The sequence below is a fragment of the Acanthochromis polyacanthus genome, chromosome 19, assembly GCF_021347895.1.
Source record: "Acanthochromis polyacanthus isolate Apoly-LR-REF ecotype Palm Island chromosome 19, KAUST_Apoly_ChrSc, whole genome shotgun sequence".
NCBI lineage: Eukaryota > Metazoa > Chordata > Actinopteri > Pomacentridae > Acanthochromis > Acanthochromis polyacanthus.
This window is the reverse complement of record NC_067131.1, coordinates 10,690,167-10,711,196: the sequence shown is the minus strand read 5'-3', so window position 1 is coordinate 10,711,196 and position 21,030 is coordinate 10,690,167. Positions and strand designations below refer to the sequence as shown.

General features: G+C 40.1%; 2 protein-coding genes across 3 annotated transcripts in view; one reads left to right on the top strand and one right to left on the bottom strand.

Moving 5' to 3' along the window:
* Positions 1-66: 66 nt before the first annotated feature.
* becn1 (beclin 1, autophagy related) lies at positions 67-5,791 on the bottom strand. Its single transcript, XM_022206129.2, has 12 exons — positions 5,635-5,791; positions 5,275-5,407; positions 5,086-5,150; positions 4,217-4,275; positions 3,669-3,759; positions 3,392-3,528; positions 3,053-3,247; positions 2,807-2,953; positions 2,497-2,646; positions 2,104-2,164; positions 1,861-2,003; positions 67-896 (listed from the first exon to the last, which is right to left on the bottom strand). The coding sequence occupies exons 2-12, from the start codon at positions 5,399-5,401 to the stop codon at positions 728-730; spliced, it is 1,344 nt and encodes a 447-aa protein (XP_022061821.1). The 5' UTR covers positions 5,402-5,407; positions 5,635-5,791; the 3' UTR covers positions 67-727.
* The window catches only part of LOC110959318 (BRCA1 DNA repair associated), a 32,143-nt gene continuing 16,459 nt past the window's right edge, over positions 5,347-21,030 (top strand). The window contains exons 1-15 of one of the 2 annotated variants that reach the window (XM_051939346.1): positions 5,347-5,440; positions 6,407-6,525; positions 9,065-9,153; positions 9,291-9,344; positions 9,471-9,551; positions 9,656-9,744; positions 9,832-9,868; positions 9,956-10,086; positions 10,792-13,491; positions 13,663-13,736; positions 14,718-14,853; positions 15,401-15,458; positions 19,830-19,915; positions 20,064-20,266; positions 20,349-20,436. In XM_051939346.1, the coding sequence (XP_051795306.1) occupies positions 9,080-9,153; positions 9,291-9,344; positions 9,471-9,551; positions 9,656-9,744; positions 9,832-9,868; positions 9,956-10,086; positions 10,792-13,491; positions 13,663-13,736; positions 14,718-14,853; positions 15,401-15,458; positions 19,830-19,915; positions 20,064-20,266; positions 20,349-20,436 (3,811 nt within the window). In that variant the 5' untranslated portion in view covers positions 5,347-5,440; positions 6,407-6,525; positions 9,065-9,079. Of the gene's footprint in view, positions 5,441-6,406; positions 6,526-9,064; positions 9,154-9,290; positions 9,345-9,470; positions 9,552-9,655; positions 9,745-9,831; positions 9,869-9,955; positions 10,087-10,791; positions 13,492-13,662; positions 13,737-14,717; positions 14,854-15,400; positions 15,459-19,829; positions 19,916-20,060; positions 20,267-20,348; positions 20,437-21,030 lie in introns of both variants that reach the window. The other variant, XM_022206126.2, reaches the window with a different exon arrangement.

Here is a 21,030-nt window from a genome sequence, read left to right as displayed (position 1 = left end):
GTGTTTGCAATTACACCAATACACATCAAACACATTTAATCTTAAAAAAAAAACTTGACCAGATAGTTTTCACTGCATAAAAATTTTATTGACTAGAACGGAAAAATGCATGTAATGGTGCAGAGTATGAACACAAAGTAGGTTTTTCAGTGCACCTCCGCATTCAACGTTACTGAAATGCTGACACTTTGAATACTTGGATGTAGTCTATAAAAAATTCGACCTTAACTGTGAGTGTCACATCTTACGGCTTTTATATTTGTGGAAAATGACTTCAAAAGGTGCAGTGCAGCAGGAGACAGAATAGCTTTACCTGAAAATATGTTGGAGCAGAATTAACCTTAAAGCACATTTTAGTCTGAAGAACGGCGAATAGTTTTGTGACATCAGCTTTTCAGAAAATGCCAGTTTTTAATTAGTGAAGCACATACCAAAATGTAACTAGTGACAGATGTGACGCTTGCCCACAGTTCTTCCACAATGGGCCCACAAATCATTTTGTCCACTTTGCAGCAAAACGAATTCAGATGACCCGTCTGTAACACGAGGAACACAATCTGGACTGAAGCTCGTGACACTGCTGAATGCTTTTAGTACAGAGAATCCTGCAAACATGACCATTTCTCTTCCTTTGGCTAAGTGTCCAAACAAGAAAAACATGACATCCATTCATTAGAGACACACAGGACTACGTAAAGTCAATATACGAAGGCATTGTCCAGCAGGTTTATCTGTTGTAGAACTGTGAGGTTACCCAGGCCAGGCCCCACTTCAGGTTGGTAAGCATGAACTTGAGGGCCTTGGTCCACTGTTCTTCAGAGTTAAACTGGGTTTTGATGGAGTAGGAGCCTCCATTGCCACCTGTATCTTCAATCTTGCCTTTCTCTACATCCATCCTGAGACAAGGGGGGGAGAAAAACATCAGTTTAGACAAGTCTCCAACCTCTACTGAGACCTGTAGAGTCAAGTTAGGTGTATTTTGACTCCACAAATGTAGAATTTAGAGGTTGAAATGTCAAAATAATTGAGCAACAACAGAAATCCAAGATCTGTACCACATTTAAAGAAGCCTAAATAGTCCTTAACCACATGTCTGTGACCAAATTTAACCTATATTTCTACATTTGTTTCCAGTCTGGTAACACAAACTAATGAGATTTTAAAGATACTCTGGTTGGTGGAGGAGAAAACGGATATAACTTCAAGTAACAGTAAGTGCTGCCTCATACGCTTAAATTTGCTCCAAGTCAGCAGTACTACTAGTGGTTTCTCAAAGCTAAAGTCCTCATTACATCCTACATATTGAAAGTTTTGCAACTAGGAACGTTGAGCCAAAGGTCATACAGTGCTGTATACACAGTTCACTGAACACGGCATGCTGTAATTATGTCATACAAACAGAATTATAACTTGCTTTCAGCTTGAAAGACTTTGATTTTCTGAAGGTTTTAATCCACCAGTTCCTTTACCCTGGATTTAATAGGTGATATTCCCCGATGGTGCAGGCTTTAGTACAAGTAACGCACCAGTGCAGACTGAGTGAAGTGGACTGTTTTTATGCTGGACTGATGCCAGATATACAGTGGGCTTGAGATTTGAGATGTGACTGTTGGTTACAAGTATGTGTATTGTAAAAATATCAAATTGGAAGTCTTATTTTAAACATTCAGAGGTTTCCCAAATGTCCCTAATTTGCCACAAGTCAGATTAAAGTAGTCAGTTCTGTAAAGCCCCTCTACAATTATTCTTTTTTAAAATTTGCATTCACACTTGATGGATAATTGCAGCTTTATTTCAAACGGCTGCGAAGATGTAACGGAAAAATCGTCCTATTATGGAGCCGGTCTGCAGTTATCTGACCTGTATGGGAGGCAGAAGCCAGTGTCTCCTTTTTCCACCTCTTCTTTGAACTGCTGGACACAATCCAGAAAGGCCACCATAGCATGATCAAACTTATTGTCCCAGAAGAACCTCAGGCCGCCTGAGCAGTACAGTGGAAGCTCCTGGACAAAGACACGGCAGGACAAAAGGGCAGAACTGTAGCCTGGACGACTGTTCAAATACTAATGAAAGGACCGAGTGTAAGAATACTGGATGTGCTACCTTTGACTTGTCTGTCAGTGACTCCAAGTATGAGTGGTTTCCATATGGGACGAGGCGATATCTGAAGAGACAAGAGAAGTGTCGGTTAGACTGAACTTCGCTGTGTTGACTAGTAGAGAAAAATACAGCATGTTTGTGATAAAGCCAACCCATAAAAACACAACGGCAAGAGAATTAAGGTCATATTTAAGACATAGAACAATTTTGTCAGAATATGAGTAAAAAAAAAAAAAAACAAGAGATGCAAGGTAATAGGGTATAATGAAGGATTGTACTACTCTAAAATTAGAAAGAAACGTAAATAAATTTGCATTGCTCGGAACATTTAACCGAAAATACATGTTAAACTAAACGGTCAGTGCTGAACGCGAGCGAATTAAAACACGTGTGCACCTCTGGAAGCGCAGCCCCATTTTGTTGGCCAGGGCATGCAGCAGCAGCACCGTCTGCCCCCAGGCTGCGTTTATCTCATTCCACTCCACAGGGACGCTGGGAAGCCGACCAAGACGGAAGTTGTTGATGGTACCAAACTGGCCGCTGTGCCTGGAAGAGAAGAGAAACTATTCAGACACTCGGTCATTAGCTATTGATTCATTTTGGGCCGAGGACCGATGTTAAATATTTGCAGAGCCACGGTTGATTTGTGGCCAGAAAAACAAATTATTCCTAAGCCAACATATTGTGATTGTGTGTGTGTGTGTACCAGATGTGAAATGTAGCGTTGAAGACGTTGGTCTTTTTCAGGCGATCCAGCTGAATCTGGCAGTAACGCATCTGGTTGTCGACACTCTTCAGCTCATCGTCCAGCTCTAGCTGCTGCCGTTTAAACTCGCTGTACTCCTTTTGGTACCTTTAAGCAGCAAATAATAAGGGGTGGAGGGGCTGTTGGGTGCTGTATCATTTCTAATATTCTGCTGTCGGGTGTCTACGTCACTGCTAAGTCACTCACTGTAGCTCCTCAGTGTCCAGCTGCTGAGAGTGGACCCTGCTCTGAGTCAGGTCCTGGGCCACAGCAGCCCTCTGCTCCTCCACTGCCTCCAGCTCTTGGACCAGAGCCTCCTCCTCCTCCTTCAGCTGCTGCAGCTCTGCCAGCAAGGTTTCCTCTTCCTCCACCTGTAGGTGTGACAGCAGCTCCAGACACTGCCTGAAAGCACATTCACACACATTTCAAGTTAGGTAGTTCAATGTACTAGGCAGGCTGGTACCACCTACAGCATTTTCTGTCTCTCAGAAACCTCTTTGGAACCTGATACATAAAGAAATTTCACTTTGCTGTGCACCAGCTCACTTGTAATTCTGGCATTCGTTCTCTGTGATGTTGAGCTGTGTATCTAGGTGGTCCAGCAGAGTGTCGGTACATTCCTCACACAGCGGGTGATCCACATCTGTTTGGCCGGACATGATGTCAAACAGGTCACTGGTTACCTGGATGGGGCAGGATCAGGGACAAAACAAAGCTGTTTGAAGCTACAACCCCACATCTGTTATTGTGAGGATGTACCTTGTCTGAGTCACATGATGAGTAAACTGACATCATCTATTTGCAGTATGAAAGTAAACACTACCTTCAATCTACGGCTAAGATTTTCCATTGTGCCACCATCGGACGCTTCTCCAATCAGCGTGAAACTGTTGGCGCTCTCCGTTGACATCATTCTGAAGGGAAGGACAGAATTCAAGATTCAGCAGTTCTGTCTACTTTGTCGGATATGCTGCGTTGGCAAATGCATTCACAGCCTTATTTGCCACAAGAATATATCAACTAAGAAAAAATTGAAAGGACATAAATTGTAATCAGTGTTCTGCATAGCTGTCTAAATAAATGGTTTGAGAGAGGAGTGAAGGACGCCATCTATGTCAAATTGGAACAGCCATCTCTAAACAGAGGAGGGGGTTTACGACACCACTTATCAAACACCTATATGTAAACATTAGCCATGAGACCTGCAACCCCCATTAGTCAATTCAAACTGAAGTAGCCTCTTGGATGAGAGGTACAATATCTTCAAGAAACCACAAGAGAAGTCCATTTGATTTTTACTGAAGCTCCTGAGATCACCATGACCTGGATGACTGAGAATCTTCACAGACATGTCTAAATAAAAAGACGCACCTGGCAGGAGGGATGTATTTTCTTGACACTCCATCTTGCTTGTTTTCCACAAAAGTCTCCTAGAAGAAGAGAATTCTGAGACTCATGTATGCTTTGAAATATTGTCACAATGGAACAAAGATTCATTTCAGTCCTTTACAAACACGCAGATTACATGTTTCAGCACAGAATCAAAATGTGTTATCCAGTCACATCAGAATGTTGTGCAATAGGTAAAGCACATAAAGATATGTGACATTAATAAACAAAGCACTACGTGATTACCTTGTGTGCTGCTTTTCTTAGTAAGTTAAATGATTATATCAAATATCAATTGAATATCAAATTATATTTGTACCACATGCAAATGTACCATTTCCCTGAAGTAACTGTATCATCTTTTCAGTCTGGGAAACTAGTTTTATCCCATTAGTTATACATGCACATGGACAGTAGCATCAGTAACAACAGGGATGATGGGTGAACCATGACAGTAGGTAGATAACACAGCAGTCCCAGTGACCTCCAGTGATATGCTGTCACAATAAAGATCGCAAACTGTGACTATTCTCATTAAATTAATCAAAGGCTTACTTGTCCCCAGAATGTGCCTTTCAGTTTGTCAGCTCAAAATACTGCAGAGACAGCTCAATTTACCATGACTGCATAATCCCTGGTTCTAGTCCTGTTCTATATGGGCTGCTTAAGTGTTCAGCAGAACATTTGGGGTGGAAATAAACTTTACAAATCCAAGTCTATAACAACCACAGATATTACAATGAAATCTTTCATCACAGGAGTTCTTTAATGGTATGACTGAGAGATCTAAGATAAGTAAAATATTAAGACACAAGATTTCAGTTTAGCATTAATGAAGACCAAAAACGTACCTCTGGTGCTGTCTCTGCCTCACTGTTGTCAGCCTGTTTGCTTGGGGTCACTGTGACCAGTGGAGCTGAGGAAGAAAGAATCACACTTAGAATCACTACATGGCAAATAAAACAGTGTCAACACGGCTAAACCGCATTGTTTCCTACATCTTATTGTGTCGTTAATCAAATCCTTAGAGGTTTACATACCAATAAGCTCGTGGATAGTGACCCGATCGAGCACATTGAAGGATGTGTCTAGCTTGAGCGGCTGGCAGCATCGCTGGCACACGAAGCTGACCTGCATGGTTGTGCTCGACGACTTGGAGCCCTCCATCGCTAGCTGCAGAATGACAATGAGAAATAACGGGACACTGTAAGCATGAAAAGAACTGGAGCTGCATAACATTCGTTATCGAAAGCCTAAAAATAAACTTCTACACGATAGATCTCGCTACCGAACTAGCTGTTTGGCTAATCTGTTATAGAGCTGGCCAGCTATGGTTAGCTTTACAGCTAGCGTACATGCAGCATTCAACCGCACAACATGTAAGCACCAAATAGACTCACCGTCGCTTGTCGAAATTAAAAGTTATTGCATTATACTTTCAATTTATCCACGTCGGAAATAATAATCCAGTCCAGACACCTTTAGCGTGACTGTTTCATTTTGCACCTCAGGACTTCCGACTCCCCTTCCTTATTGTTGTTTACTGCGGTTATGACGTTGATGGGAAAGTCACGTGTTAAAATCAAGACTCAATGTAAATAGTTTAGATAACATACTGGTTTACAATAGCAAAAATATTAATTTTACTGACTAGAAATATTCATGAAAAAAGTTAACTGTTATGAATTTATGGTTTTAAGCACAAACAACAGAGACTAAGGGTTCCAGAAAATGATGTATTAAATAATAGCCAAGACAATTTGTCATAATGCTCTCCATGGCGATTGCAAGGGTTGCAAGCAAAAAGAAACACATTACATCTTTTCCATACCAATACTATATCCAGTCTTTAAATCATAAGTATTTGCAAATTATAGTACCATAAATATGAGTCAAACTCATGCTTTACCATAGTAATAGTTAACAAACGAGATCAGCAGGTCCGATTTGTGGCACTGGCAGCGAGCAGTGACACGGTTAATGCCACTGTGCAGTGACACTTTTTGTGGCACCGCCGGTTTGATGTAATTTAAACTGCTCTCTTTACCACTTTTTGCATGTATTTTTTATTTATTTTAGTGCAGAAAAAAAACACCAAACTATTTTAAAAAGCAGAAAGCAGCCTGTTTGTTTCAGTCACCGCTGTGTGTAATTCATCCTCTTGACTTGCAGGCGGCGCGGTGACATGAGACGCAAACAGCTGTAAAACTACAACAGAAGAAGACGATAGTTGCGGGAAAACTGAAGCGGATGTTTGCTGTGTGGATAACTTCAACCTGTAACAAAACAAGGTAAATTCGGAAATGTTACTTTCTTTACAATTACCAATTTGCACGACCTACTTCTTTCGGTCAAACAGGACTCCTTTAACGTTTTTGTATCTCAATTTTGAAAGTGTCAAACTAGTGCCGTAAGTTAACGTTCCAAAACAAATCACAGCCGCTAGCAAGCCCCTAGTTTAGCTTTAACTAACTCCAACTTTAGCAATTGACTGTGCTTTATAACGTTACAGTAAATTTAAGGAATATTGTCACTGGATGTTTCTCACTAACTTCACCGGGTTCTACTTTGCTTTAACACGTTTACTATTACTAATGTCCCGTTGGTTTACTGTTATTTAACCAAAACTTTAACGACAGACACGAAAAACACTTCATAAACAAAGCGTTGACATTAATGAAAGTCATTGTCAATGGAGCCAAATGCACAAAAAAGCACATCTGGGCAAGTGGGATTTTGTGTTGTGTAACCCTTTTATGAGCACATGTGTGGTAAGACCTCCAGAATACTGGAAACTTGCCTGAGTAGCTCCTTTTTTTTTTTACACGTCTACCAGGATAACAATAGAAGCTGTGTGAGCAGTGACCGAAGTACACACGGTTCAAAACTGATCTGTCAAGGTTAGACTGCGTTGTTCACCATTCAGTCAACAATAGGACCTTTCAAAGACATGGTGTGGATAGTGAGTGAGTCATTATATAACCATAATAAAGAGTTGTTAATTCATCGTTGGTTTACTGTATATATCAGCATCCGTTCAGGTCTGTAAATCCTATTGTTAGTGTGTGTGATAATGGAAAGTGCGTAAAATCTGTCAGACTTGTTTTGTTGATTTAAACACAAAGCAGTACATCACAACTCCCAATTTAGTGTTTTATTTTAAAGCACTATGCTGTATTTCACATGTTAATGGTTCAGATAATGCAAGTTAATCAACATCGATAGATGGATAGATAGATAGATAGATAGAAACTCTATTAATCCATCTGGGGAAATTTAAGGTATTTAGTAGCTCACACATGTTATATACAAGATGGATTAAAAAACAATGTTCAAAAGAACCTGCAATTAATGTGCAAATCGTGCTGGTTGAAGATGTGCACAGGTTGTTGATATTTACAATAAAACGTAATGTTAGAAAAGCATAAAAAGGCGCAGTGTGAAATAGAACTAATAATAATGAGCATATAGGGTGGGTGTGGTTCATGGTTCCTGGTGGGCCCAGATTATTGTTTTATTGCACGATTGAGCTGATTCATAGTAATCACTTTACCTTTTTCACATAATCATATTTTGTTTTTTATGTGCTGGAATATCATGCTCAAAATGTGCAGTCAAAAATGCCATGGCAGAGCATTTCAGCCTTGAAGCTGCAGTGTACTGGTGATGACCGAAACCAACCCTCTCATTATTCTTGTCAAGAACTGGTTTCTGGTTGTACCATGTATGGGGAACCACAGCTAATTTGTTGGAGCCTTTAAATCTGCATCACAAAGCCGCCACAAATTAAAGCCACTTGACTTCCTGTGATGTCCCCCTGAATTCTTGTGACTTTCTATATCACTATAACTTTGCAAGGAAAGAAAATATCACAATGCCAGTTAAAAAAAAAAAAAAAAAAAAAAAAATATATATATATATATATATATATATATAGTCCTAAATGTCTCAAAAAATTGACATCATTTGGGATGTCCGTATCGGAGTGACTACATGGTCAGGAGAAATGATACTTAGCAGGATTTATTTTGGACATAAAATGTTTTATTCTGCAAATTTCAAATGAAAAATGCTGGGGGATGGTAATTTTATAATGTTTCAAAGTTATTGCAGATGTTCAAAGTGTGCACTGCTTCTTAAACTTCTGAAACGACCAGCCGCCCAGATCCTTTTTTTCTGACCCAAACAGCCTTCCTCTTGAAACTTCTAATGCCATGTCCAAATCTGCTTTCCTGTTGGCTCTTGTTTATGAAATTTTCAGACAAATTCACATTGCGCATTCACATTTGACTGAGTTTGGGCATACTTCAATACACAGAACGCCTTTTCTGTTGCAGTAAACAGCATGGCTATTCCTGAAAGCAGAAAAAACATAAATGATTACACTTTTTAGAGCAGAAAAGAGCAAACAAATTTTAAGCAAATTATTAGGTGATGAAATGATGTCAGATTATTTTTAGGACACCATGTGCTGTGCAATCCTAGTTACCTCAGAGGATCATAATTTTTTTCTAAACAGTACATTTTTTAACTTTGATACACAGAGATGGTTTTAGTGGTTTAATCAATGACTGGAGAGAGATTTTGATATTATAACTTTGGAGAACAAACAAATGATTCATACTTTCTGTGTTTGCATAGCAATGCTGCTACACCTCCTATCACTGAATCATGTTTTACTGAATAAGCAGCACCAATTGCAAAAATACCAGCAACATTGCTCACTATATACTGTCATTGGTGCAATATTGACACTTAGTCTTGCATGTCGACTTCCTTTGCAGCTTCTGTGTGGGCTCTGATTTTTTATTTTTTATTTTTTAATTGCAGCCTTTAAAAGTCACCATGAAAACCCCAGAGGCCGCAGATGTGAAAAAGGGGATATCAGTCCTCTGGGAGACACTACAATGTCCCATTTGGTAAGTGTCATTTGCAACAAGATTTGTTGATAGTAAAAAAAGAAAAAAAATCATATCTGTTTTTTCTAGCACAGTGAAAACTCATTTCGAAGAACTGTCACACTCCAAACTGACTTTTTGTGCTCTTTCACCTGTAGCTTGGATTTAATGACTGTGCCTGTATCCACGAAGTGTGACCATCAATTTTGCAAGTGAGCAACTGATGCATCCTCTTTACTGAGATGATTTGTAGCGTTTTGGTAAATCAACTCCAGTTTTATTTATTTGTTTGTACCATGCATTCATGAATAATATATTTGTTTTCTGTTTTCTACCAGATTTTGTATGATGAAACTTTTGGACAGCTCCAAACAAAACAGGGCCAGCTGTCCTGTGTGTAAAGCCAAGATAACCAAAAGGTTGGACAGAATCAGTGGGATGACAGCGTAGCATTTACTTGAGTCCCTGACAGCCAATTGTTATTAATACCTGCATCATTATACTTTCATATGTGTGTCTGCAGGAGCTTGCAAGAGAGTCCTGGATTTCAGAGACTTGTAGCAGGATTGCAGGATATGATACAGGCATATGAACATGACACTGGCACAAACTGTAAGACGACATCACAGACTAATTAAAATGACCTTACAGAAATGAATTGCGTTGCATCACCTGACATTATATTTTTAACAATTTCAGACTTCACTGGAATGCCCAAGCAAGAAAAACACTCAAAGTAAGACCCATTAACCTTCAACGTTATGAGCAGTGCTCCTTTATTCTCTCTGTCTGTTCCATTATTGTATTCTGTATTTTTCTCCAGTGTCACAGGTGATGAACTTACCAAACATCCTCATAGTCTATCCTCTGGAGATACTCTCAGCACTGGCCAGGACAACGTGCAAAGTGCAGACCATGATGATCTTCCACAGTCCCACTCATCAACTGCAGAAGGTAAAATCTGGAGTTCTTGGATAGCTCTTCAAGATATGACCTAAAATCAACTGCTGTGTTTATTTCTAATCTGTTTTATGCCACTTTGGTGTGGATCTGCAGCTCTGAAGCACAGTCTGAAATGGATACATGAGAAAAATTGGAATTTCTCCAGAGTTTTCTTGGCTTAGAATGACTGTCCAAGACAGGAATATTGATGCGTGTTCAGCAAAGGCAATGAGTCTTATGTGACAGACTGACAGAAAGCTATGCATTTGCCTGTTTTTTTAAGACTGTTTGATAAGCAAAAGTGTCTGTTGTGGTTGAGTCAATAAAGCCCCAAAGCCAATTAGCTTTTTTTCTTAAATTTTCAGTAATATAATTTTAGTGCTACTGATTTAGTCTTTGGGATGAAGATAAAATTCCTCTGTGTGGGAGGATACTTTGTCTTTTGGTATTGTTATTGTGATTTGATTTCATGATAAAGTCCGGTCACAAAATATTAAAGTGGCACAGATTTGTCCTGCTTGAGTTTCCTTTCCAAAGACAAAAAAACCCACTTTACTCTTACTTAAACCACCTGAGGCACTTCTCCAGTAATGACTTTTTAGTATTAGATGACATAGGAATGAGCGTAACTTCATTATTTATCCTATTTTAAAAGAATATTGTATTCCTAAAGGTTCAGTATTTGTCATTATTTGTCATTTTCTCATTTCCTTTTAGCCCAGAATGGATTTGCAAGACTCATGGATCTTGAAGATTCAGCTCCATTGGCGACAGAAAACGAAGGTCTGGATAGCGGCCTTGGTGGTGCTCCTCCGCCGTCTGACAAGAAAATGTCCAGCCCTACAGATAATGTGGACCCAGTGCAAACAGAAATGTTAGACATAGTGGCAAAAGCCACATCAACGCACAAAACTAGAAGCAAAAGAAAATCTGTCAACTCAGAGAACCCTTGTCCATTATTAGTTTCAGATGAGACCGAACCCCAACCTTTGAGAAAGTCCTCAAGGAAAAAGCGGAAAAAGGATTTGGAGCCTGACAAGATTCTTGAGCAGAAACAGAAGAAAAGTTTAGAGAAGGTCGCTGAGTGGCTCATGAAAGTCCCAACTGAAGGAAGTCTCGAGTTAGAGAAACCAGATGAAGACGCAGATGACTCCGACAGCTGTTCTTCCACTTCAACAATAGATATCAAGCAACACATTAGGGACTTGATTCCTAAGAAAGAAGAGCGAGCTAGAGCCCTTGAAGAACAGGTGTTCGGTGCCGTCTACAAACGAGAGCGAAGAGGAAACCGTGCTGTCTCTCTTCCACTTAACGTTTTCGTTGAGCCGCCAACACCTTCAGAGATACAGACACATGAAAGTGTTTCCATACTAATGGAGGAAGAAAATCTTACGCCTGCTGATTGTGAAAACAACACAGAGGGAGATAAACAAATGACAGAAGAAATAAATGACACCAGCAGTGATATTTTTAAAGTAGCAGAACAGATGGAGATTAGGGAAGAAAATAACACAGACACACATGTGGACGATTTGAACAACTTCCCAGAAAATGACAGAAATGAAGGTGAAGGTCTCTGTCCTGTGTCTGATATTGAACAACAGCAACCAGTAACAAAAAGAGAGAAAAGGATGCCTAACCCTCTGCAACATGTTGACTATGATTTGCAAGAATCAGCAATGGCAAAATCTGAATGTACTGAGCCAAAGAAAGCTGACAAGAGGAAAGGAAAAAAGTCAAATAAACGCAAGCCTGCAAGAATGCCAAAGCCCCTTGTTCTGGTTGAAGTTCAAAATGGAGAAACTAGTCCGAAGACTACAGCAAGATCAGAAGAAGTGCACGTACAAATTGAGAATTACCCAAGCAGCGAAGACCGAGAAACTCCTGTCATGAGGAGCAACAGGAGAAGTAGAAGACTTCAGCTCTTTGCCGGTGAAGTCCAGGAGGGCTTCAAGAAATCAAACTTGAAAGCAAATTTACCTGAGAAAAGCAACAGCGCTGCAAAGAAATCTGAAAATGCAAAAGGTGAAACTCTGGATGATATATTACCTAAAAAAGACAACATGACAAAGGCAGCTAAAAGAAACGGATGCGTTTATGATGAAGATATAGGAGGAATTGAAAACTTGGAGTCTGCTGAGAGAACATCTCTTCTGAAGACAACAGAAAATGTTAAAGAGTCCATTGCTGATGCACCAAATGCTAAAGCCAGTGCTGCTGTTTGTGTTTCTGCAGTCGCAAGTTCTTCAAGTCCACCTGATGCAGCTGTGGTAGGTCCAGCTCTTGAAAATGTCAGGCCAGTAGATACTATAACAAACAATGTTCAGCTGGAAGCCTCAGTTTGCGAGATTAAATGCGCTGAAATGGAAAACGAGGAGGAAAAGAATGACAGTGAGCTGGACACTGAGCAGCTACTCAGGAGCTTTAAAGCTGCCAAAAGGAAGTCCTTCCATCTTGGTCGTCCAAATGTGAAAAAGAGCCGCCAGTCTGACAAAGAAAACGTGCTTGTTACTGAAGCAGAGGAGGACCAGCCTGATTGTTCTGGTGTTGCAAAGACATCTGAAACTACCAACCAAGAGGCTTTACGAGACACTGGAAAGTCATCTTGTAGTGATTTAATCCCGCCTTCTGATTCACCCATCCAAACAAGAAAAGCAGTCGCTGAGAAGCCAGATCAAGTGGCGATAGAAGCCTTGATCCCTGATAGCAGCTGTTCAGGTCAGGACAGTGCATCCAGTAACCTCAGGAACAGTCTTAGCAGTGTTCTCAGTCCAAACAAAGTGACAAAATCTGATACTGAAAGTCCTCAACTTTCTGTTGTCCCTCAAATAGTAGATTCTGGGCTTCGGTTCACGACAGTTGAACATGAGGAGCCAAACGAAGCCTCAAAGTCTTCTCAAATCGAAGACAGTCAGCTCGATTGCACCGCGAGGGATGCTAGCAAAGGGAATGAGATAGGAGATAGTATTTCAGTGAGGAATTCAGCTGCTACTGTAAAATACTGTTCAGTCAATACAGCTGAACATATTGTGATTGCAGAGGCGTCATTAATCCATGACGACCTGGTATCTCCATCTGTGGAAATAGTCCACGAAGCAAAGACAAGCAGCCACGGCAGCGGAGAGGTGAGTGGCCATTCCTCCATCAAGACCAACTCGAGGAAGACGAAAAGGGCTCAGAAGCTGGAGTCTTCATCCGAGTCCGACGGCAGCGGATCCAAAGAGGAATTACCAACTTTGACTCAGATCTTTGGAATGCCGACTCGTCCCTCTGCTGTGAATCAGGATCAGAAAGAGTCTAATGAAGCTGACAGATGTGAGGAAGCTTGTGTTACAGCTGATACAGCAGAACCGTTGAGCCCCAACAGTGTTCACTCCAGCCAAGGGTCTGTGGACTTGTTCGGAACACCAGATGAATGTAAGCTGATTCTCTGAAGTTTCTTCGGTTTTCATTTTTAGGCTTGTTACCAATCTAAACAATATGTGTTTGCTGTGTTGTTTCCTGCTGCAAGAATGTGTGCGTCTTTGGGCTTTAATACAAGCATAAAGATTGGGGACACAAAGCAATCAGATTTTTTCCTCTCTGCAGGTGATGTCCCAGTAAATGACACCAGTGTTTCCTTTGAATCATCACAATTCTCAAGCGAAGTCCTTGTTACACAGGTAAATATAATTATTCTTTCTTTGCTTTCATGTATGGTTTGAATGCAGCCTTTGTTTTAAAAAAAAAAAACGGCAATCAACTCAGTGTCTTAACAACATTCAGTCCTTGCCAGAGTGTGATTTTTCCATTAATTCCAGCATTAGAATCATTTTGCTTGGTCAGCGTCACCTGTCTTCGTTGTGCCTCCAGTGATGCACCGTCACTTTACGCCCCATAGAGGGCAGCCACCGCATTTCCCCCAAACCCAACTGTCAGCCTCTGGATGACAGACTACCTCGCTCAGTGAAAAATGTCCCCCTCAGCAGCTTTCTAAATTGCATTTCATTTACGTTAGAGGAAATGCCGCCTAGAAGATGATTCTTGTTTTCTACCTCATCCGTCTTCCAGCGCGCTCACTTTTATCTGTCGACCGTATTTGACTGGGGAGTTCAAGTTTCACGCCCTGGGCTTTAGAAAGGGCCCAGGATTACACACAGAGCTCTGCTATTATTTTGTTGTCTGTCTGTATACATAATCAATGCATTGGCACTGTAAACTCCAAGGAAGAAATTAAAATAATGAAAGCATTAGTCTAGTGAAGCAAAACCCACAGTAATAAACCAACAGACTGTTTTTTTTTTTTTTTTTTCTTTCAGCCTCCGTTGAAAAAGCTGATGCCACTTCTCTCTCATATAAATATTACACAATCGTCTTCTCACTCACTTATTCTGCCATATGTTCGGCACAGTATCTGCTCTCTGGCACAAAAAGCACCCATTCCCTTCTAGTAATGAGTGTAGCTGTCACTGACTGACAGTTGTTAATTGTTTTCATACATCAGTGCAAGACTCCAAATATGCAGCCAGTGGGTGGTCTTCTTTTTTTGGGGGGGGGCATTAAATGTTGCTGCAGCTTTTTTTTTTTTTTTTTTTTTAAATCAACTGTGTGACTCATTTTGAATTTTAAGCTGCTGTACTTTACCATGTTGTCTGCTCTTTTAGCAAAAGATAGAAATGAAGAATGAGCTGGTGAGGCTGGAGAAGCTGATGGCTCTGGTGTCAGAGGTGCTTCAGGAGAAAGAAGGAAGTCCAGCATGTGAAGTCACCTCAGAAACCCATCAGGACAACAAAACTACAGGTAAGCTGATGGTAAATATGTGTGTTTTTTTCTAGAGCTGGGAAGATTTATTCATTAAATGATTGTTTAAGGTATTTCTTAAGCAAAAATGGCTAATATTCCCTGTTTATGGCCTCTCAACTGTAAGTATTTGCTGATTTTTATTAGTCTCCTCTGATAAATTAATTGGAATATCTTGGAGTGTTGGAAGAACAATCAAGCTTAAGACATCACCTTGGGCTGTAAGAAATTGAGATGGGCATTTTTTCTATTTTGTGACATTTAATTTACAAAATAATTAATTGAAAAATAATCTGCAGATGATCCGTGCTATTAGTGGAATTAGTGACTTTGGTGCTATTGAGCACGAATATTTGCCCGCTGTTTAAATTCAATATGAAGAGCAGATCAAAATGAAGATACTCTTATTTGTATCTTTGCCTTGTTTCAAAGGAATGTGTTTGACTGTCTTGGCAAACCAAAGTGTTTAGTTTAGTTCAGCTCATGCTCAGGCTTTGTGCAAGTATTCAAGGCGGATTTTAATTTGATGGTAATTTCATGTCCTCAGGCCCAGATGCTCACAAATCTCATGCTTGTGACCAGGACGCAGGCCAAGGGTTAGACGGGTAAGTAAAACATGGAGGAGTGGATTATTTAATGATACTGAATTTACATTTCTATTTCTGCATAGAGATTATGTAAGTAAATGTGTAATTCATTCCTATGTACTGCTACATTTATGAAGAGAAGAGTTGTTTGGTTATGAAACGCAATGAAGAAGTGATACATGACACTGAACAACACATAAATGTTAAAGAAAATATTGGAAGTTTGATTTAAATAGCACATTTCATTACACGTTTTACTCGATTCAAAAATAACGGCACAAACCTGAGAATATAGCTAACGTGGACATAAATGTAAGAATATAAACAGGAGTAAAATGCAGAATGTAAATTGATAAAGCATAAACGAAATGTTCATCACATTGCAACAATAAAATCTCCAAAACCATCAACACAAAGTATAAACTAAATCTAAGAAAAAACTGTGTTCACAGTGATCGTCAACATCCCTCTGAACAAACAATTGTTTAGCAAGACAAAAAGACAAAAATATTTTATCCATAAGGTGAAATTTTTCCTTTATTTTAGCTTCATGGCTTAATTGTGGTAGGAATTGTGGTAATTGGCGTTACGTAAAACCACAGCCTATCTCAAATAAATGCCAGCTGAGCTACATTTACGCAAGTTATATCATTAGTAGCTGTGCACAGTGTGGTTTAGTGTCATTTCGTGTGGTAGCGCCCCTCCTAGTTTTCGTAAGGCAGGTGTGGCACATCTGTAGAATGGATGAGCTGCAGGCACAAATCTGTGAGCAGGTCTGTCTCTACAGGCATCTGTATCCATCTCTGCGGGAGCATAGGGATTCCAGAAGGCACAAACCTCAAAGAGGGAGATTCTTGCAAACATTTGGAAAGAAAAGATGTACTCCAGAAAGTTGCAGAAGAACAGCTATTTAGTTTGTTTTTTAAATGGCATGCTTTCTGTACAGTGCCTCTGCTATTGCTATTTTAGCAGTGTAGGTTGTAATTTTGTCAGCAGCAAGTCAAGCATGCCTGAGGTGCGAGTATATAAGGTTATGACACTTTGCTGACGTCACAGTTCACATGCACAAGTGTGCCAGCGGCTTGCAACAGGGCTAAGGCAACTCCTGTCTAATGTGAGAGCTGGCCAGCATTAACTTTTGCTGAGCAGGGGCAGCGCGGCCACAAGTGGCATTTACGGGATTCTGGTGCTTTAAATTCCGCTGACCTCTAAATTCGAGTGGTGAAGGGTACTGGAACGCAGTTGCAAAATCATCTTCTGAATAGAAACCAGCAATTTTCCTGTCTGTAGCAACAGGCAACTTAATTTTATGTGGGCTTCAGCTGAATAAAACTTGCTATTTTGCATAATGTTAGTTTACTTTGAGCCGTTCAGCCTTCTAACTTTAGGATGTTGAATCACAGCACAAACACAGCACAGAAAGAACGAAAAAATGTGATTCTCGCACTGAACTGCCACTTCAACACGCTTTTTCATGGATGTCAGTATTGGAAGTTGTATTACAGGTGGAGTAAAGCAGATGCTATCTCTTTTGTTGAAATAGGCTGACTTGAATCGTGATGAAAACTAGCAAGTCGACAACTTTCACAGGCAAGAGAGAAGTGCTGTTCTTTATTATATTTCAGTGTGTCATCGACATGACTCTGGAGCTGTTTGAGGTCAAATATTTGCACAATGTTGCTGCAAGTCCCAGTTGGCAGGAAATGCAGGAAGTGATTAGAGGAGCTGATGATATCGCAGCTAAGTGATCGTCAGGAATTGGACTGTTCTACATGGTAGCTGCATTCCTGCAGAGAAGACATTCTTGATGTTGGCAATCCTCTGCATTCACCAATCTGAATAAAAGTGATAGAGAGCTTTGAAGCAACTTTTAGTCTTTCTGGTCTGACTAGTTTTGTGTTTGTAGTAACTGTCAGTGAGTACATTTAAAGCAACAGTTTGAGGCGTTGGGGGGGGAAAAATGCAGATTTATCATAGATGATAAAGCTGTTTCATCCTGTTTGTGCTCTTTGTAGTAAACTGAGTTAACCAGCTTCTTCAAATTTGCCATCCAGATATGAGAGCGTTATTGATCTTTTCAGCAAACTCTCTGCCAGCCAGTGAATAAACATTAAATACAAAAAAAAGTAAGCGGACCACTCAATGTGCAAGGAATATGAAAATAGCATAATAGCAGAAGAGGTTTTCTTTATTTAGTGAGCAGGCCAGTTAACCAAACATTGGCCTGATACTGACCTCAAGTCATAGTTGTGACAATCTTCAAACTTAAGCTTCAATAAGAGATGTAATTAAATCATAGCTGCCTCAGTGCGTCGCATTTCTGTCCACAAGAGTGTTGTATACATTGTTAATAAATTTCAAATGGAGCTATATTTCAACACAGCCACATTAAGCAGTACAATAACTGGAGCAAGTGGCATGTAATTGGTCTCTTTCAGTCTGTAACTGAAAGAGATTTTTTGCGAGTGTGTGTGTGTTGTTAGGCTTGTTCTCAGAGGGTGATGCATCTCAAGAGGACAGGCGGATAATCTCGCTAATGAACCCAGAATCTGCTTATGCTGTGGAGAATAAAAAAGTCATTACTGACTGCATCTTATATGTCATTTAGAGCACTTAGAGGGAAACTTGTGTTGCCACAGTAATTTATCTCTCCCGCCTGAATGCCGCCTCCCCTCAACCTCTCGCCTCGCAGGGTTCTAAGTGCTGTCCTCCGGGCAGAAGAAAGAGGGAGCGGTGGAAAGAGTTGGATGAAAACTCAGAGGGGCTTACAAGTACAAGTTCTAAATTAGAAAAGAATGCAATAGTGGAATTGAAAAGAATAGCTGGCACTGGAGTATAAGTGTTCAATGAGCTGCTATCACTTTGGGACAGGTAATTTTAAGTGCAGGCACGCTGCCAGATATCAGTAATACTGGAATCTTTGAGTGAAGAAAAAAAAACCTAAACAAAAAAAGAACAGACAAGCAAAGAGAACTTCCGAAATGTTATTTATATCAGATATAGAATAGCTTGTAATCTTTTCAGACTAAATGATGGCCTGTGATATTGGAATCAACTTTCTGACTCAGTGTTTTTACTGTGATATGTTTTCTGTTGCTTGAAAACGACACAATTATTCTGTGTTTAAATTGCTGTTATTCAGCTGCATGGCTACAGTTTATAAACCTGCAATTACAACATAATGCAGCACAATTACGAGCAGAAATGTGCAGACAAGGTAACCCTAGATGTGTTTTTATGGCCAAAGTGTAAAATTTAGGTCAGTCACGTGTCCTTGATCTAAATGATGATGAGTTTCTCTTACTAAAGACTTAAAAGGGATGAAAGCTGCAAACTGCAGTACATCCCTGTTCAGGCATCACCGGGGAAGTATTTACAGCGCAGTATTACATAATAAAACTTAATTGCAGTGTGTTCCTTCTTGTCCAGTTTGCTCTGCCTACTGAAAGTATGAAAAGGGCTGCAGAGTTCATCTTATGTGGATGCAAACACACACAATGAAAATGAAGAGAGATCACAGTCATTGTTTCACTTCAGATGTCTTGTGCACAAGTGGAGTGTGTCACTTTCTTATTACTTTCTGCACTGTATCCTAAAGTGAACTTCCACTAGAATTATTAAAGCCAAAGGAATATATATTTATATATAACCTGGGCCACAGCTTTCCTTTGATGTTTCCCTGCTGTATAGTGTTTTATGTCCTATCCAGTGCAGGTGCTGTCCGGTCCAGTCTGGGACTGTTGGTTTGGACAGGATGTGATAAGCATCAGCAAAATATTCAAGTTGAGCTGGTCTATGTGAAGTTAAACATAAGAAAATTCAATCTGAAATTGATCAGCCTTAAACATCACCCACCAGCCTGTTTGAAAATGTATAAAAATACCCTGCTTTGAATAATAATGTGTGTCTGATATGATTTTTCCATTAAAAAAGTTCAATCATCTGGTTAGAAAATTCATAAAAATAACATCCACACCTTCCTCCTTATTGAAGAGCTCAGAATCTATGCCTGTGCAAATATTTTGCATTTCAAAAGTTCACCCACTGGATACAAGATGTCACCGTATATCACTGAAAGTCCTATCTCAGTCTGCAATGCAGGCTTCAAGTTTCTTGCTTTAAACTCCAAACTTTTTACCAGAATAATCTGAGAGCAGGCTAGTGTCAAACCCTGAACTTATAGTACATCATTCTGCACTTGGAGGTCAGACAGAGGAGAGGTAGCATTGACCAAAACGTGTTTTGAGTAGAGGGGGACTAAAGAATCAGTTTAAAAATGTGTTTAGCCCCAGTCAAGCAGCTCAGTTTAGGTCATCCCTGAAGCTGCTGATGGAGAAGTGTACTGCAGTGTTTCACAAAGTTTATCTGTTCTTTTTTTTTTTTTTGCAGAAAACATGTTCCAGATGCAGGACAAGACCCAAACTCAGGAGTCATTGAGCCCAGTCTGTCAAAGCATGGCGGCATCGCAGAGAACAGTAAGGCTATTTGTGATTTGGATTTGTCTGCTGCATGGTGCCTGACTGTATGGTAATGAGGTTTGTAAAAGAGAAATGGGTCTGGCCAGATGAAGTTCTGTCTAACTGTTGATGATTCTCTGCCTCTTTTTGTCTCTTTCCTCAGCAGTGCAGCACTCAGTTTGCACAGGGTTAAGTGTAAAAGACACTGGAGGCTCCAAAATGCCGGGTCCAACTTTGGCATCCAAAGCACTAAAGAACTGCAGTTCACCATCAGATGAGCAAGAAGACAAAGAAAACAGCAGCCCTCCCAAAGATGGATGCAAAGCTAAGCTGGTGCTTGTGTCGTCTGGATTAGGCCCCAATGAGCAGGTGCCTGTTCAGCCGATCGATACTTTTATTGAGCTCAGTCGTTTGTAGAATGCACAAGCCAATTAGATGTTTTTGCCAACAGACAATGGTGAAAAAGTTTGCAAAGAGAGTTGGTGCCCGTGTGGTTTCCCAGGTGACCCCAGATGTGACTCATATCATAATGCGAACAGGTAAGAATGCTCTGTCCATTTACTGACTGCTAGAAGTGATACATTGATCCACTAGACTTTAATATGTGGTTTAAAATTTGCTTGATACACAACAGAACAATTAAATTGGCTCAAGTTTCACTTTAATTGTTTCCAGTTCTACTTCTAGTTTTAACACGTTCTCTCGAGAGCGAACATTTGCATTTGCAGAAGTACATTTTCTCTCTACATGTAGTTACAGCTTGTTTTGTGCGTCTTCTAAAGCGCTCCTTAGAGATAAGCTCTCCGTTGCTCCCTCACCCACACACTCTCTCCTCCATTCATCCGCTTGTTGCTAATTACCCTCTCTGATAGATTATTTTTAATTTCAAAGCTCGCTGTCTCCAAAGCACCATATTAACTGTCACTGTTTAAGAAGTCTTTTTTTTTTTTTTTTTTTTTTAAATGGCAGCTGTTTCCCAGGCAACCAAAACACGGGAATGGTGGGTCTCTTGATCCTTATGGTTAAAGGTTGGAAAGGAGCAGTAGGTCTCGCATTATAACTGTTCGCAGGATTTAATTGGAAATCTTCCAAAATGTTTTTCCTTTGAGCGACGTCAATAGCCAGCACTTGAC

Coding starts and splice junctions, on each gene's coding strand:
- becn1 (XM_022206129.2), bottom strand. CDS start 5,401: ATGGAGGGCTCCAAGTCGTCGAGCACAACCATGCAGGTCAGCTTCGTG. Junction 2,004..2,103: donor CACTGACAGACAAGTCAAAG/GTAGCACATCCA, acceptor GTCTTTGTCCAG/GAGCTTCCACTGTACTGCTC. Junction 897..1,860: donor GGCTTCTGCCTCCCATACAG/GTCAGATAACTG, acceptor CCCTTGTCTCAG/GATGGATGTAGAGAAAGGCA.